The 17,421-nt window shown below is 44.2% G+C and overlaps 1 protein-coding gene across 1 annotated transcript in view; it reads right to left on the reverse strand.

The window, feature by feature from the left end:
• Positions 1-11,776, reverse strand: part of Prkca (protein kinase C alpha) — a 386,397-nt gene extending 374,621 nt beyond the window's left edge. Inside the window, exons 1-2 of the mRNA XM_069993120.1 lie at positions 11,339-11,776; positions 7,804-7,835 (exon numbers count right to left, since the gene is read on the reverse strand). Coding sequence (XP_069849221.1) covers positions 7,804-7,835; positions 11,339-11,511 — 205 coding nt within the window. The 5' untranslated portion in view covers positions 11,512-11,776. The remainder of the gene's footprint in view (positions 1-7,803; positions 7,836-11,338) is intronic.
• Positions 11,777-17,421: the final 5,645 nt, after the last annotated feature.

Consider the following 17,421-nt stretch of genomic DNA (forward strand, 5'->3'; position numbering starts at 1 on the left):
AAGAACCGTAAGAAGGGAAACCGCCTTAGGTAAGCCTGAAGAAACAGAGCAAGAGCCAAGAGCTTTCCAGTGTCCCACTAAGGAGCTGAAATTCATCCTGATGGGGCAGCTTGAAATTAATGATATTTTAAGAACAAATCACTCTGATTCTGTGTGAAGGAAAGCACACCCACAAACTAAGGATTGTGGTGTCCAAAAATGTAAACTTGAATGACAATATCTAGGAGGGTGACATGCTTATTAGAGGACAGGAAATCACATCACCATGAACTTTGAGAAAAGGAAACGCTGAACAGTGGTGGCTCTGTAATCTTAAGATACTCAGGGGGCTGAGCTCTAAGGATCACAGTTCAAAAGCACTCTAGGCAGAAAAGTCCATGGGACTCTTATCTCCAATTAACTAAGGGAACTAAAAGCCAAAAGTACAGGTGTGCCTCAAATAGAACACCAGCACTGAGCAAAAAAGCCAAGTGAGCGCATGACACTTGAGTTCAAGCCCCAGTCCTGGAACAATAAAAAAGTACTTATATATGTGAGATGTATCTGCCAAAGTTAATCTTTAGTAGGTTCCACTGCCTATTAGGATGAATAATCACTGCATAGCCTGTAATCAGTAATTATTTTAGAATGAGTTCAGAGCACTGAATGGGAATATCTGACAACAGTTCTAGACAAGCAGGTAGGGGTGTGTGTGTGGTGTGTGTGTGTGTGTGTGTGTGTGTGTGTGTGTGTGTGTGTGTGTGTGGTGTGTGGTGTGTGTGTGTGTGTGTGTGTGTGTGTGTGTGTGTGTGTGTGTGTGTGTGTTCTGGAGCTTGAACTCAGGGCCTAGGCACTGTTCCAGAGCATTTTTGCTCAAGCTAGCAAAAATAGAGCCATAGTGAAGCCATAGCTCCACTTCTGGCTTTTCATTGGTGGTTCATTGAAGATAAGTCTCACAGAGTCGCCTAACCAGGGCTGGCTTCACAATCTGTGAATCTCAGCCTCCTGAGTAGTTAAGATTATAGGACTGAGCCGCCAACACCCCATTTAAGTAGCTTTACTTTTAACATGCAGCAGTATATTTATATAGCAAAGGGGACATTGAGAGGAAAACAAGTTGCACCTGCTCACCTCCACTGCCCTTTTCTCTGAGCTTCAGGCATCCTTGGCAATTTTGAGACTAACACTATATTTGGGCCTGACATTGGTGCAAAGCCTTCAGGATTTCAAGTTTTACCCACTCTTACATGGATTTTGTCTTTTGGGAACTATAGCTCCAAAGGGATTACCTATAGTTAAAATAACTTCTAATTTGGCCGTGGATAAACAAAGTACCAAGTTATAAATCCCTGCTTTGGAGATTGATGATGGGAAATCCAGGCACCAATTTCAAACCCATTGGGCAGCTCGGAGTCAGTGATCACTGAGACTTTAAAGCTGATCAGATACTCTGGGGTTCAAAAGTGTGATGACTGGCATTAGGTGAACAGTGCCTCCTTCAGACATTTCTACAACCTGGAAAGTTACCCATCCAATGTTTAGACAAATGGATGGATGGATAGACAGACAGATGGACAAAGAAAAGATGCAGGAAGAATAAATACTCTGGCCAACCTCACAATTCTGCCCAACTAGTACTTCACTTGATGCTCACACCAGTTGGCAGATAAGAACATTTGGACATCCCGTTTCCTAAAAGGTTGCAAATCCAACTTCCACTGCCCTATTTCTGCTTAAAAGTTGCCTTCCCTTAAGCCAGTCTCATTTCCTTCACTCACACTCAGGAGCTACCTCATTCTTCTCTTCTGCCTCTTCCCTCAAATGCCGATTTTCATTTTCCTCTAAGAAAGCAAAACTCACCCTGTCCACATGAGCTGATGGTAGCACCTACCCTAAAACAAGAAATGGAAATGTGGGGGATTTTTTGTTGTTGGTGGTGGTGGTGGTCTGGGTTTGTTTTTTTAAGTTTTTTCTTGTCTTTTTAGGGGGCAGAAGAGGTAGGGTACAGAAATGGAGGGAGGACATTGCAACAATGATACTCACAAGACACTATATTGGAAATGAACCTTACAACTTTGGGGGGGAGGACTGTGGGGGAGGTAAGGGATTGTGGGAGAAAAACAAAGGAGGGGATAATAATGCTCAACAAGAAATGTACTCATTACCTTACTAATGTAACTGTAACCTCTCTGTACAGCATCTTTACAAGAAAATAATTTTTTTTAAAAAAGAAGAAATGGAGGGAAGAAGGGTGAACAAATGCAATCATAGTATTCAGTATACACTATTTGAAAAATGAACTATGCAACTTGTCAGCAGGGAAAGGGGAGCTGGGGGAAAGTGAAGGAAGGGGGTGACATCATCCAAGAAGAACTGTACTCATTACCTGGCCCATGAAATAGTAACCCCACTGAATAATGCCTTAATAGTAACAATAAAATTATATTTAATGAAGTGTCAGGAGCAAAGAAGTTTGGTTTGGGAGTTTTATTTTGCCCTTAACTACTAAAAAATTCAGACCATCAGGCTGGAATCTCAGGTAAAATACAACACGTGGTGTGTTCTTAGCATAATAATGACTAGATTCGATTCCGGGTGGAAAGGGAAAGGGATGAAATGGGGAAACAAAGGAGGAGGCAACAATGCTTGATAAGAAATGTACTCACTATGTTGTCCATGTAATTGTAATCCCTCTGCATGGTATTTTCACAATAATAAAGAAAATAATGACAAGATTCATAACTGCCCTGCAGTGTGATCACAGAAGCAGCAGATGGGGACTCATTCCCTGAAGACCTCTGCAGAGTCCAGCCCAGATCAGTCAGAGCCACAGGCTCCTGGTGACCCTCCTTATTGGTAGGACTTGCTTAAGCTGCTTTCTTTAGGGGGGTATGTTAATCAAAGAGCCTGGGCTAGCAGCTCATTTCAATTGGTGATATTAAACCAAAGAGCAGAGCCAGAAAAAAGTAAGGAAAACACAGGAGGAGAGCCAGATGTAACCAAGTATGCAAGTAACTGCTTGGCACTTCAAATAAGCAGGTCACATTTTCAGAGGCTGATTCCACCACTGTAATTAGAGAAGCACATGGGTGTTGCTGACTCTGAGGAGGGAAAACAACCGAGTTGGCTCATTCCTTTTGCCAGTAGTAAAAGTAGCAGATAACTGTTTCAGCTCCACTGCCCCAGAGGACAGGAACATGTGAGCAGTACATGAGGCCATGCTGACCCATAATGACTGCTTTTGGAAGCAGCCTGTGCAAGACAGACACTACAGCTTGAGAAGCAGCCTTCCAGACTTGAAACCCAACTATACCAATGCCTAGAACACTTCCTTTTCTGTAGAAATAAATAGATAAATAAATAAATAAATGGAGCAAGGACTCCAGCTCTCTGCTAGTCTTAAAGAGATGAAACACAGTATCTCATGCAAAACTAACAGTAAGCAAAAATCAAAAAGGCAAATCTGAGCCATGTAACTAGACATTTCAGAGCTACAAAGGGAAAACTTGTTTATCTCTAAGAACCTTAAAAAATACATTCAAGATCCTTCTGAATTATTTGTCTTAGTAATATCAGTTTTCAGGGCTATCTGCCTACACTGCGATATAAATAAGAATGGCATAGCACCTACTAAGGGAAAGTGGAAATAATCAATAAGCACTTCTCTAGAAAAGTTTCCTACATTCATTTGTGTTAAATCAAGGGGAAGGAAAGAAGCAAGAAATAATCTTAGCATTTCACATGCCTATAAAATATAATGCTTTCTTAATGGCATAAATTACAAATTTGTTTCTAATGGTTAAGACAATTATTTTTATCAACTTATTATTCTCTGATTAAAATGCTGACAATTATGTCAGAGCTATACAGCTTCATCACTAACTACATGAACATGTGGGTCATGTTTGGACAATATAGAAATTTTAAAAAGGAGGGAGGAAGGGAGGAAGAAAAGAAGGAAAAGGAATAGGAGAGAAGGGAATACTAGGGAAAGGGAAAGAAAAGATAAAAAGTAGACTTGCTACAGGATTATTTACTAACCAAAGCAACATCCTATCTCAGTAGCTATAAACTTCTGCCTTGTCTGGTTAAGAGAACTCTGATACAGGATAAACATAAAAGTTTCAAACTTCAGCTCCATGGGGTAGGGGTGATATGGATAGGAATGAGTTTTGTCCTTAATAACACTCTATAAACAAAACCAGAGAGAAAAATAAAGTCAACATTAAGAGAAAAATATAGGGGCTGGGAATGTTACCTAATGGTAGAGTGCTTGCCTAACATGCATGAAGCCCTGGGTTCGATTCCCCAATACCACATAAACAGAAAAAGCTGAAAGTGGCGCTGTGGCTCAAGTGGTAGAGTGCTAACCTTGAGCAAATGAAGCAGTGCCCTGAGTTCAAGCCTTAGGACGGGCAAAAAGAAAAACAGAGAAACATAAATATTCTAAAATGATCAGATGTTAAGAAAAAGATTGTTTTGGAGAAAGCAGTCAAAACAGGAAATACTGGGTAACTGTATTTGTGGAATTTAACCTTTATCCTCAGTTAAAGTATCCTTAATGAACGTACAACAAATAATCAGATATAATGGATTAACATATGCCCATTAGGAGTTAAATACAGATGATACATGCCAAACAAAATGTAACAAGCAGACAGCATGTTACAAATAAACTGATTTTTATTATTTAAAGAAATCTGAGGTTAAATCCTTCACCAAAGCACAGTATAAAAACATATACTCCCTTCTCTTATTTTTCCATTTTGTAAACCTTGAATTTCAAATATTAGGAAAGGAAAGCAGTTCATAGAATAAATACAAATGACTAGAAGTACAGTATTTTTAATGTTCAACCTCACCAATACCAGGAGATGGAAACTGAAACAAGAGGTCCTTTCTAGCTTTAGGTTGGCAAAAATGTAAGACTTACATTACCCAATATCTTCACTAGCAAAAGTGTAGGGAAAGGAACAAACACTCTCACATTAATACTGAAGATGTAAACTGGAACTCTTTAGAAGAGCAACTTCACAGTGCTCATTAAAAATTTAAATATAGACATATACACTTCTCAAGATCTATGGTAGAAATAACTAGTGTCTGAGGATGCTCTCTCTGTACTAGAAAGAACTTCTTAACAATTGAAATGCCCATCAGTGGAAGTATGGGTGAATTAACTGCCCCAGGAACCACTAAATAGAATAAGAAACAACTGATATTCTGACATACAAGTATAGTAAGTGAAGAAAAAACAAATTCCAATATGATGGGAAAATCTGCTCTCTTTTGAAAAATGAAGTATGTGTGAATAACTGATTGAATGCCTTTTTTTTTTTTTTAGGATAACTAGGATTTGAACTCAGGAGCTCTCATTTGCTAGACAAATACTCTACCACTTGAGCTATGCCTCCAACTTTTTTTTCTTTAATACATGGTCTTGCTAAGTTGCTCAGGCCAGGCTCACACTTTCTATGGTAGCCCCAGGCTGGCCTTGAACTTGAGATCCTCTTGCCTCAGCATCCTGAGTGCTGGGATTACAAACATACGCCACCACACCCAGCTGAATGAATGTCTTGAACAGAAGTTATTCCTGGGAGTAGGAAGAGAAAAGGGAATACAGTTTCACTTTTTATTTTACACAGTTTAAAGCACTTTTGAGTGTCATTTCTTAAATATGCATAAAAGAGAATTGTGCTGATATGAGACTATTAAGCTGTGCTCTGGAGGAAGCCATAGTTTACCCCCATAATCTATTACTCTGATTTTATCAATAAAACCTTCTCGAGTCAGTGGCTGTAAGAGAAACCCACCCTACTCGAAATCATGTTTTTTATAAAATAAATGATACAATAAAAATAACATTCCCAAATTTTCCTCATCAAGTAATATTTAAGAAAACAAAGTAAATATCTTTCTTACACGTTTCCACAAATGCCTGACTTTAATCCATTGGCCCAGAATCTCACATCTTTCAACCTCCTAAAATCATCTTCAACCCTAGACCCAAATCTCACTTACAAACTTCAGGCCCATAACTATTTTTTAAACTTTTTTGTTATTACAGAGGCAATATACAGAGGATCACAGTTACATAAATCAGGTAATAAGTGCATTTTTTTAGGGCAGGGGGATAATGCCATCCCTTCCCTCACTCTCTGCCAGTTTTTCCCTCCAGGCCCACAGGCCTAAAAAGGGTAATATCTGACTATCATCTCTTATAGAGACTGGTGAGACATGCATTTCTCTCCTCTTTTTAAAAGCAAACTTTTTAGCCAGATGCCTATAATCCTAGCTACTTAGTAGGCTAAGATCTGAGGATCATAGTTGAAACCACCCAAGTAGACAAATTTTAGAAACTCTTATTTCCAATTAACCAGCAAAAAGCAGGAAGTGGAGGAGTGACTCAAGTGGTAGAGTGCCAGACTTGAGTAGAAAAAGCCAAGCAAGAGTAAAGGCTGAGCTCAAGCCCTAGTACTGGCATAAAAATAAGTAAATGGAATGTTTCTTGTTTCCAAATGTAACTCTCAAAATGATTCATTCAATAGGGATTTTAGGGGGTTAGGAGTGTGGCTTAGTGGTAGAAAGCTTGCCTAGCATGCATGAAAGCCTGGGTTCGATTCCTCAGTACCACACAAACAGAAAAAGCTGGAAGTGATGCTGTAGCTCAAATGGTAGAGTGCTAGCCTTGAGCAAAAGAAGCCCAGGTACAGTGCCCAGGCCTTGAGTTGAAGCCCCAGGACAGGTGAGAAAAAAAAAGGGGGGGGGGATTTGAGGTATACCTTGGAAGCAAGAAATATAGCAGGTTAATGATCATCACCATAAAATGCTCCCACCCCATCTGCCCCATCTAATATGTATATGAAAAAAAAGCCTCACAAATTTCAGGAATGTTTTAAAAGTAACCAACTAACTAGAACAACTTCAGTTATAAAAGTACACACTGGATCACCTCTCCTTCTCTCTAATGCACTTAATTTTAAACAGTGTTAAGATAATATTCTCCAGGCTAGAATGTACTTTCCACTTGCCCTAATAATAAATCTATGCCCAGACAGGGAATGTAACCAGAACGAAATAAACATACTATAGACAATGAGCAGAGGAACGAAGAAGTAACCTAATGAACCTGAAATGCCTTTGCAAACTATAAAATGTTTCTGTAGTTATACAAATAAACTGGAGAGTATGAAAAGTTACACACTCAATGTCAATAAAATGCAACCTCAGATCAGAGGAAAAAGAATTGATTTCCTTCTGGGTGCTATGGATATGTGGTGTTGGATGCTTAAGCTGAAGGAAAAGTGCATCACACCACCAATACTGGAGCTGTCAGTCATTCTCACACCACTGGCATCACCCTAAAACATGCAAACCCTGAAACGTGCAAACTTTGTTCTGGCCAACAACTGGTAACCTAAGCAAAACCTTATTAGTATGATGTACAGCCTAAAAGAGATGAAGAATAAAAATGAAAAGGAAGAACAAGAAAGAAATGCCACATGAATATAGAGTGACTCCATTTTTTTCTTAACACCCACACAAAGACGGCAGTTTCTGACAAGAATGTTCTCAGCAAAAGTAAAATTACAGGATGTTTTTTTTTTTCCTTTCTTTGTTTCTTCAATGAGAAAAGGCAGTTCTGTGTACAGATTACTAGGCAATGCGTATGATTTTTTTAAGACCTAAATTTACACACCTCATATTTAGAAAATGTTATCTAAACAGCGTATCTTGTGGATCACAAAGAAACAATGACTAGAAATACAGCTTCTGTTTGGAACACTCGTGTACATGAAAATGAAGACCACAGAGGCAGCTTACCTTGGCACTGGAAGCCTTGTTTCCCAAACCCCCTGGAAAACAGAAACAAGAACAAACATCTTAGCATATTTTGTGTTGATAAGATATTGTAAGCAAGTCATATGACCAAGTATTCAACAGTGTTAAAGACTTTAAACATAAAATCTAATGGCTTCACAGGAAAGCCATTCCTAAGCATTTTGTTAGATTACAGTGCTAATTCAACTTTGAAAAAGTATCTTGACCATCATGGACCATCTAATTATTTCAACATATCAAGCTTCTGCTATTGCCCATACTTAAACCTGAAACTAGAATATGACTGCATATTTGAAGTTGTTGGCTATAGTACTAAAGTAACAAAAAGGAGCTTATGACTTTTTACTTTTTTTTGGGGGGGGGGTCCAGTCGTGCGGCCTGAACTCTGGGCCTGGGCGCTGTCCCTCAGCTCTTCAGCTCAAGGCCAGCGCTCTACTACTTGAGCCACAGAGCCACTTCTGGCTTTTTTCTTTTTTGCTTATGTGGTGCTGAAGAATCGAACCCAGGGCCTCAGGCATGCAAGGCAAGCGCTCTACCACTGAGCCACCTTCCCAGCCCCACTTTTTACTTTTTTTAACTAAGGAAATGGTGTAATTTTGTTCCAAAAAAGTGAACATTTTTGTCTCTCTAAAAATAACTAAAACGTGGCTTGCTATGAGTTAGTTTAAATACTGCATGTGTGCCCAGTGCTGGTGGCTCACACCTGTAGTGACAGCTACTCAGGAGGCTAAGATCTTAGGATTGAGGTCTGAAGCCAGCCCAGGCAGGAAAATCTGTGAGACTCTTATCTCCAATGAACCACCAAAAAGCTGAAAGTAGAGATGCGGCTCAAGTGGTAGAGCACTAAATCAAAAGCGGTACGCATGCATGTGTACTCACACACACGCACACGCACACACACACACAATTAAATGTCTAAAAATTATATATCTAAAAAACATTATAACTGTTAAATAGCAATATTGTTAACATTTAATTTTGGCTTAAAAAGGACCAGATTTAGGAAGTATCATTTCTACTGTTTGCATTTGAAATTATCAGGATCTAATTTTTACTGACCCAATAGCATTAGAAGCACATATAGAGGCTATTTTGTTCTTGTAAATGGCTTTAGAAAGCTTACTCCATAAGCAGAAAACCTTGATGAGGAAATTCAATTGCAAACGTTTTCCACCAGAATGAACTGCATTAAAATGTTCAGGTTGTCATAACTCTTGCTTTACATACCATTTTAAATTTGCAAAGTGCTTCAAAAGGTATAACTTAGAGTTGTTTCACTCTCCCACCCCAAATAAAATCTAGACTTAAATCCAAATATTTAGCTTTAAAGTATCAGTGCTTAAACACTGAAACAAAACTATAAATCAAGAACATACAGAAGCAATACTGAAAGAAAATAGAAAAATGAAACTGCAAGCCTATATTATTTATTGGTGGAGGAGATACCCTGGAAACTTCCATGCACTGGCTTTCATATTAAGAGGAACAGAGGCATGAGGGCTGCTCAGTGAGGAGGAAGAGATGAAACCTTTATTTTTCCACCTGCTGACCTGAGTGCCTACTCAGTCTGTCAGGGTGATGATAGTGGCCTGGCATTAGTTAGTCTGGGCAACACTACATGCCCTGTTTCTAACTTTCCTACTGCCCGAAAAAGCAATCAGCAGTCAGTCTCTGGGCTGACAGGAGAGGCTGAAGAGCTCTCCTTATCCAAAATGCAATATCCTCTGCACTGATGCTCAAAAAAAAAATCTCAACTTAAATAGCCTTATCTACAATTACCCATTCCTTGAGCACAATGGCTTCAAACGCTGCCTGCACAGTGGAAATCACTCCTTGAGGGAGTTGGGCTTTTCATAAACGTGTATTTTTGAGTGGGAAAGGGGAGAACTAAGAACTTTATTAGTACTGTGTTCACGGGACTCTGTGTTGGAGATGCCTTCCTCCAGATGGGATGCATCAGACAGAATTCTCCATTCTTTACTCCACCAACATACATGTGCCACACCACCGCTGGTGGCAGGGTACACTGCAGCGCTGTCACCACCTGCGACTCCACAGCCAGGGGAGGGAGGGAGGGAAGGAGGGAGGGAGGGAGGGAGGGAGGGAGGGAGGGAAGGAGGGAAGGAAGGAAGGAAGGAAGGAAGGAAGGAAGGAAGGAAGGAAGGAAGGAAGGAAGGAAGGAAGGAAGGAAGGAAGGAAGGAAGGAAGCTCCTTTAAGGAGCATCCTAGTCCCACAAAAAAGGAGAAGAGACAAGGTGCCTAAAGTGGGGGGGGGGGGGGAATTCTGCTATGCAAACTGAAGACCCAGAGTTCCATTACTTTCAGATTTCTAAACTTTTTTTTTTCCTTTGGGATGGAGGAAGGGGCAGGGGCAGTGACCTCCACACAGTTAGATGAAAGCTACGATTCTTTCACCGGGGCGGGGGGAAGGGAGGAGTGAGAGAATTGTGCACACAATTTCACCTAGTGTGGCGGGGTTCGCAGGCCCCCCAAGTCTTCCCAGTTACCAGTCCCCCAACCAGCTCCTCGAGTTCACAATGCTGCCATTCGCTGGGAATCACCTGAACTCTGGCACCATTTGCCATTACAGTATTTTTCTTAAATAAGCCCTCTGTCCTCATCAACAGGGTTACGGGTCTAATCTCATGTTGACAGGGTCTATTTTAAATGACTCCCTCTGCCCTTCGCCATTTGCCTGCTCCGTGTTGACCCCCCTCCCCCCACGACAAGCTTTCAACAGTTTGCTGCCTCTCACCTCTCTTTCTCCCTCCCCCCCCAACTCTCTCCCGAGGCTTGCCCGGAGAAGAGAAAGTCTGCTTGCCCAGCAGATACAGCCTACAGTAGGCAGCGCCCCAAGGTTCCCGCGGAGTCCTCACCCCGATGAGAAACACAAACACACTGCCCAGGACGCGCCCAGCCCGGCTCGCCAAGCCGCCGGGACGGCGGGCGGGCAGCGTGGTGCCCGCCGCTCCCCCGTTACTCCGGGGCGTGTTCCTCCAGCAAACTCTCGGTTCCTCGGGACTCTTTTTCTTTGCCCTACACCGGAGCTAAAGGATCCTCCACACTGTCTCCATGGAAAGGAGGGGTGAGGGGAGTGGTGAGCCTGGAAAGGCTGAAGGGACGCGGGGGGGGGGGGGGAGAGAAAGTCCCGGCCCCGTGAAGGGACCCAGGGAAGCCCGGCCAGCTTCCCCCCCCCCCGCCCCCGGCACCCACCCACCCGGCGGCAGGGGGCGTGCGGCGGGGCGGCGACGTCCCGGGGAGTCCTGCCCAGGGAGGGTGTGTGGCCGGGGCCCCGCGCGGCCGGGCGCGCGCGCGCCGCGTGTCATGCCGGGCAAGAGTTGGGTGACTCCCGCCGGCTCTCCAAGTTCTCGGAGTGAGTCAGCCGGGGGCTGGACGCGCCTGGACTTGGGGGGCGGGGGGCTGGAGCCCCGGCCGTCGTCCCCCCGGCTCCGTCCCTCCGGGGGCCGCGGGGAGGCCGGGGGTCCCCGCGGGGCGCGCCCGACCCGCGCGCACCTACCAGATGAAGTCGGTGCAGTGGCTGCAGAAGGTGGGCTGCTTGAAGAAGCGCGCGATGAATTTGTGGTCCTTCACCTCGTGCACGTTCTTCTGCCTCAGCGCCCCTTTGCGGGCGAAGCGGTTGGCCACGTCCTGAGACGCCGTGGAGTCGTTGGCCGGGAAAACGTCAGCCATGGTCCCCCCCAACCACCTCTTGCCTCCGCCGGGGAGCAGCGGCCGGGGAGGGCCGGGGTGGGCGGGGGCGGGCGGGCGCGGAAGGGCCGCGGGCGACCCCCCGGGCGACAGCCGCGGGCTGCTGGCCGAGGTCGCCGAGGGGAAGCGCACCCACGGCGGTGGCGGGAGCGGCGGCGGCCGGGCACAGTCCTGCGGGCGCGGAGCGAAGCTGCAGCCGGAGCGGAGCCGGAGCCGCTCGGCTTGCTCTCTCGCTCGCCTCACGCTCACTGACAGCCCGGCGCTAGCGCTTCCTACTCTGGGCGGCGAGGCGGCCCCGAGCGGCGCCGCCCACTGCGCATGCTCGGAGTGCGCGGGCGCGCGTGCTGGAGGGCCGAGGCGGACGCGCGCGGGGACGGGGCGGGGGAGCGCGCCCGGAGCGGGAGCGGGGGCGCGCGCGAGACCAGCTGCCGGGTCGCGGAGCTGGGTTGCTCCGGGCTGGGCTGCGCTCGGCTGGGCTGGGCTGCGCTGGTGGGTGGAATGAGGGCGCCGGGGGACTCGGGGGTGGACGGCCGACGCCTCCGCGCTTTTGGGGAGCAGCGAGAGGACGGGGAGGGCCGGAGGAGTGAGCGGAGGAGGAAGCCGGCTGGGCGGGTCTGTTCTCCTCCACCGCCTTTTTCTTTCCTCCCTTTTCCTCCCTCCCCTTCCTCCTCCCCGCTCTCCACCCTCTCCCCCTCCCCTCCTCTTCTTCCGCTCTTCTCCCCGGCCTCCTCCTCTTCCCATCTTCCTCCGCCCTCTCCTGCTCTGTCCTGGGTTGCTTGGTCGTTCGCCTCCTAGCTTTCTCCTTCCAGGGATCCAAGTTCTGTGCCACCCGGGCCCAGTCCCGGAATGAGACTCCCTGATCATCTCACGTCCTCCTCCCTGTCTGCGTGTTCAGCAGGTGGCCCTTTCCCCAGCTTCCTGGCCATACCGGTAATTCTAGGGCATGATGCCCACTTTTATTAGCCTGTACCTGTCTGAGGTTTTACCTACTGACTAACATGTACTCTAATCGAGGATGCTCCAATCATGCTTAGACCTTCTCCACTTTTGTGCAGGCGACTGAAGAAGGAGCGATTTTAAATAACTTCACACAACCTCCTGCCAACCTTCGATCTTTGACCTGCACATCACGTGTTGATTAGAGATCCAATTTGTAGGTCAGGCACTATCAGGCACAATCAGGCACTATAAGTACTCGCACGCAGGGTACTAGTAGGACTCCTCCTAGCTATTTATTTTAGTACTCGGTAGCCATCAGAGCTCCAATGTTGATTATCAGGCTTTCTTGATTTTACAAGTCCAGAACCTTAATTTAGAAATCATTTTGCATCCCCCAGCTAATTGCTGCCATGCTGGCAGGTGCAGAGTGCAGACAGAACATTTGTAAATTACCAAGTAAAACTGCCTGTGAAAGAGTAGCTGGCAGTGGGTATGCAAAGGACGCGCCGAGGATGGACAGACTAATCACTTGCTGAATATTTATTAGATCTGCCTCTAGGATTCTAAAGCACCACGGAAGAGAAACTATCATCTCCCAGCTTGGATTATTGTCTTTATTTTGTTGCCAGATTGAGTAAGTTCACAAAACAACTTCATGAACTGAAGACGCCGAGAACACAGAACACCTGTTTAATCTCTCAAGAATGTTTTAAAGACAACTTTTCTAAGACACTTAGATTCTATTTGAAAGGTATAAACCAAGTAGGGTTACTTTGGGGGGAGGAGGGGTGATTGGGAGCACAAGCTGTGAATTTCCCATTCCTGGAGACTGCACTTGACTGACCCATTTACAATCTGTTAGGGCAATAATGTTGGTGCTTTAAGAGATCACACCTGCTTGATAATATTCTAGCTGCTCAGGCCAACTGGGCACAAAAGGAAGAGGTAGAAGAGCAAAGAAGAGCAAGGCATGCTGGGAAAATAGATCAAATTCTTAAAGACACAATGCACATCTAAAGTGATGTTTATTACTTAATAATTGTGACTGAAATGAGGTAAAATTGTGGAAATACAACTTTTCCCTCTAAGCCATCTTTATCTGAAATAGAGATCCCCATACATTTTAGGAAGAGTTCCTACAGCACTTATGGAGAGATGGAGAGAAATGAAAGGCAAGGTTACTGATGGATGAGTCCCTGAGTAAGCAGGAAAGACAAGGCCCAGGCTGATAGACTATCAGCCTGCTTTCTCCAGTGGAGTGATGGAATTGCTCTTAGCTCTGAGTAGGTCAGATGGAGATTGTGGGTTTGCCTCCCTGCTTCAATTATGGCTGTTCTTAGTGGGATGGAGAGAAATGACTAAGTTGGTTGATGGATAGTTGGGTTGGGCATGAATGTATCCATTGCCTACATCTAAACTCATTGGGTGAAAAGGAAGGAGTATTCCTGAAGTGGGGGATTGTCAGTTACCAAGGACTGGTGGGAATGGTGGGCCGCTGTTCATTTGTGAAACCTACCTGAGAAATCCCCGTGGTGGTAAGAATTAAGGAGAGAATCCCTTGGGCTGGGGGAGTCTGTTGTGGACATTGGTATTTTGAGTCTGCTGTTTCATGGAGGAGGTACAGGATATGAACAAGGAAAGGAAGACTGAACACAGACTTCATCAGAATCCCTATAGCACCTACATTTGAGGAGTAAGTTTGTAGTTCTTTAGAGAAGTGTCACTTAGACCCAGGGAACCCCCCAGAGGCTTGGGGATTGGGTCAACGTTGAGACACTAAACTAATGATTTACCAAACTCACTCACTTAAGACTAATAATCTTGAAGATAAAACTTGTATCATACAACTAGTTTATTTTCCAATAGACCAGGCCATTTTCAAATTGATATCTGATTCTCAAGTTTATAGTACCTAAGATGATTTAAAGACATGTTTTATTCTATGAATTATAATCAAAGTTTTGAAACTACTCCAAGCAGCAGCTAGTTAGACTGAAAGTGACTGGTAGATCTAGAAATCAATAGACATAAGTGGCAGGGGCCATTGTAGGCTGAGCTTAAACAGCAGGACGATACTTCATAGGAGTTGTTGAGCCAGAAGCCCCAGTTAGAAATGAATGAGTTCCAAGACATCCAGGCACAGTTGTACAGGTTGTTCACGGACTGCAAAAAGCTAAAATCTATGTCACTCTTCAACGAGCCATGCACCCTTGTCTTTCCCAAAAGTCACCATTGTCTAATTCACACAAAGGTGCCTTGTGGGCTAGTGCAGGCCCTAATAAACATAGTTGGTTCTAGCCAGTGACAGCTTTCTAGAAAGAGCTTTTGTGGACAGTCTCCCTGGGCTTTGAGGTCTGCCTTTCTAGGCAAGCCATTCTTCCAGGAGTCTCTGTTGTCCTCTGACTCACAACATCACTAGCCACCCAGTGGCTCAAGTTGAAAACTCAGGCATGATCTGATTCTTCCCTTTATCTTTCTCTCTCGTGCAATGGTTAATTGCTCTACATCCTAGTCAGATCCCAAATGTGCCATGGCTCCCACGCTCAGCTGTGCTCCATCAGCTCTCCCAGACTCTGGCAGAACCACTTCACTTGGGTTGCTGCTTCTGTTCTTACCCTCTTTCCCCAAATCACCACCTTTGTGAAGTATACCTGTTTAAATCCACTTCATATCTGGAATAAATGCAAAGGCATGCCTTATATAGGAAGAAACATGGAAATGTCAATTTCCTTTAAACTATACAGGTAACACACATGTCCTGATAAAAGTGAATTTTTTGAAGTTATCATGGTAACATGTTTTGTTTTGTTTTGTTTTGTTTGCCAATCTTGGGACTTGAACTCAGGGCCTGGGCAGTGTCCCTGAGCTTCTTTTGCACAAGGCTAGCACTTACTTGAGCTACAGCACCATTTCTGGCTTTTTCTGTGTATGTGGTACTGAGGAATGGAACCCAGGGTTTCATGCATGCTAGGCAAGCACTCTGCCACTAAGCCACATTCCCAGCCCATAATGTGGTTTGACTCCCAAGAATTTGCTCTAGTGTGCCAATGTTGAAAGAAAGTGGGATCTTTAAGAGGTGTGGCTAATTCATAGGTTACCACTCAGTGATCACCTGCAATATATTTCCTTGCATTAGTACTGAAAGTTGTTCTAAACCAAGACCGCCCCTGTGTGGCCCCTTCTCACAAGATTGTTTCCTTTTCCACCTGACTCATTAAGAAGACCTTCACCAAAAGCTGAACTGATGGAACTACTTGCACTTGAATTTTCTATTTTTTTCTGTTCAACTTTTTTTTCTTTATTTAACCAGTCCCGGGGCTTGAACTCAGTGCCTAGGCAGTGTCCCTGAGCTTCTTTTGTCCAAGGCTAGAATTTTATCACTTGAGCCACAGCGCCACTTCCAGCTTTTTCTGTGGTACTGAGGAATTGAACCCAAAGCTTCCTACATGCTAGGCAAGCACTCTACCACTAAGCCACATTCCCAGCCCTTGACCTTGGATTTTCAATGTCTAAAAATGTAAGACAAATATACCCCTTTTCTTTATAACATTTTGATCTCTGGTATTTTTTTAACAGCTACTTAAAATGTACTAAGAGTATACCAACAGATTCAAAAGTACAAATGAAAAAAAAAACATGTAATGCTAAATATCCTACCAGATATTAATCAAGAAGTAAAAGCAAACCAGGCACCGGTGACTCATGCCTGTAATCCTAGCTACTCAGGAGGCTGAGATCTGAGGATCATGGTTCAAAGCCAGCCCAGACAGCAAAGTCGGTGAGACTCTTATCTCCAATAAAGCATAGGAAACCAGAAGTGGCGCTGTGGCTCAAGTGGTAGAGTGTTTGCCTTGAGCTGAAGAGCTGAGGGACAGTGCCCAGGCCCAGAGTTCAAGCCCCATGACTTCAAAAAAGGAGGAAGAGGAGGAAGATAGGAGGAGGGGTGGCGGCAGCAGCAGCATAACAAGCCTAGTAGAAAGAGATAAACTGAATTCCACATCAAATCCTACCACTGAGGAGGAGGCCTCGACAAAGTGGGGGAGAGGGGGAGAGGAAAGAAGGAAGGAAGAGTGAGAGAGAGAAAGAAAAGAAAGAAAGAGGAAAGGAAAGGAGGGGGAAGGAAGGAGAAAAGGAGAAGGGAAGGAAGGAAAAAAAGAAGAAAGAAATCAAAACTAGTTTTCAGAAGAGGAAATCCAAGTAGCTCTTAGAACTAAGTAAAATCCTCAACCTGACTCATAATAAGATAAATGTAAAGTGAGACCGTACTAAATCCCATTGTGTTAAGAGTGTGTGGGATACACTGTTTCAATGAAAGAACAAGGAAACAGTTTCATATATCATTGGTGAAACTGAAAATTGTCACAGATATAAAGAACAATTTGGCAGCTAACTACTGGAATTTGAAATGTATCAAACACTTTGGCCTAGTAGACTTCTTGAATGTGTCCTAAATGAAAATCTGAACATGGACAGAAGGATGTATGTGTAGGCCAAATTGATTTTAATGGCAAATAATTGCTAAATGTCTAGCCATAGAGACTAGCTGGATCAATTATGATACATTCATATGCTAGAGTCATCACAGCTATTTTCAAAATGAGATCAATTACATAAAGTGAGTAGAAACATCTTCCACATATGTGAGTGAAAAAGCAACATGCAGATGTGTGTATGTGAAAGCTTAAAAAAAAAAAAAAACCCACAGGCCAAAACAGAAAAACAGACTAAGAGCAGACCAACGAATTCAGAAGTATAAATGAAAAAAAGAACATGTAAGGCTAAATATCCTACCAGATACTAATCAAAAAGTAAAAGCAAGCCGGGCACCAGTGGCTCAGGGCTATAATCCTAGCTATTAAGGAGGCTGAGATCTGAGGATCACAGTTCAAATACAGCCCGGGCAGGAAAGGCCGTGAGACTCTTATCTTCCATAAAACACCAGAAAACAGGAAG

This window comes from Dipodomys merriami, unplaced genomic scaffold (genome assembly GCF_024711535.1).
Source record: "Dipodomys merriami isolate MVZ:Mamm:240054 unplaced genomic scaffold, mDipMer1.0.p SCAF_42, whole genome shotgun sequence".
Lineage (NCBI taxonomy): Eukaryota > Metazoa > Chordata > Mammalia > Rodentia > Heteromyidae > Dipodomys > Dipodomys merriami.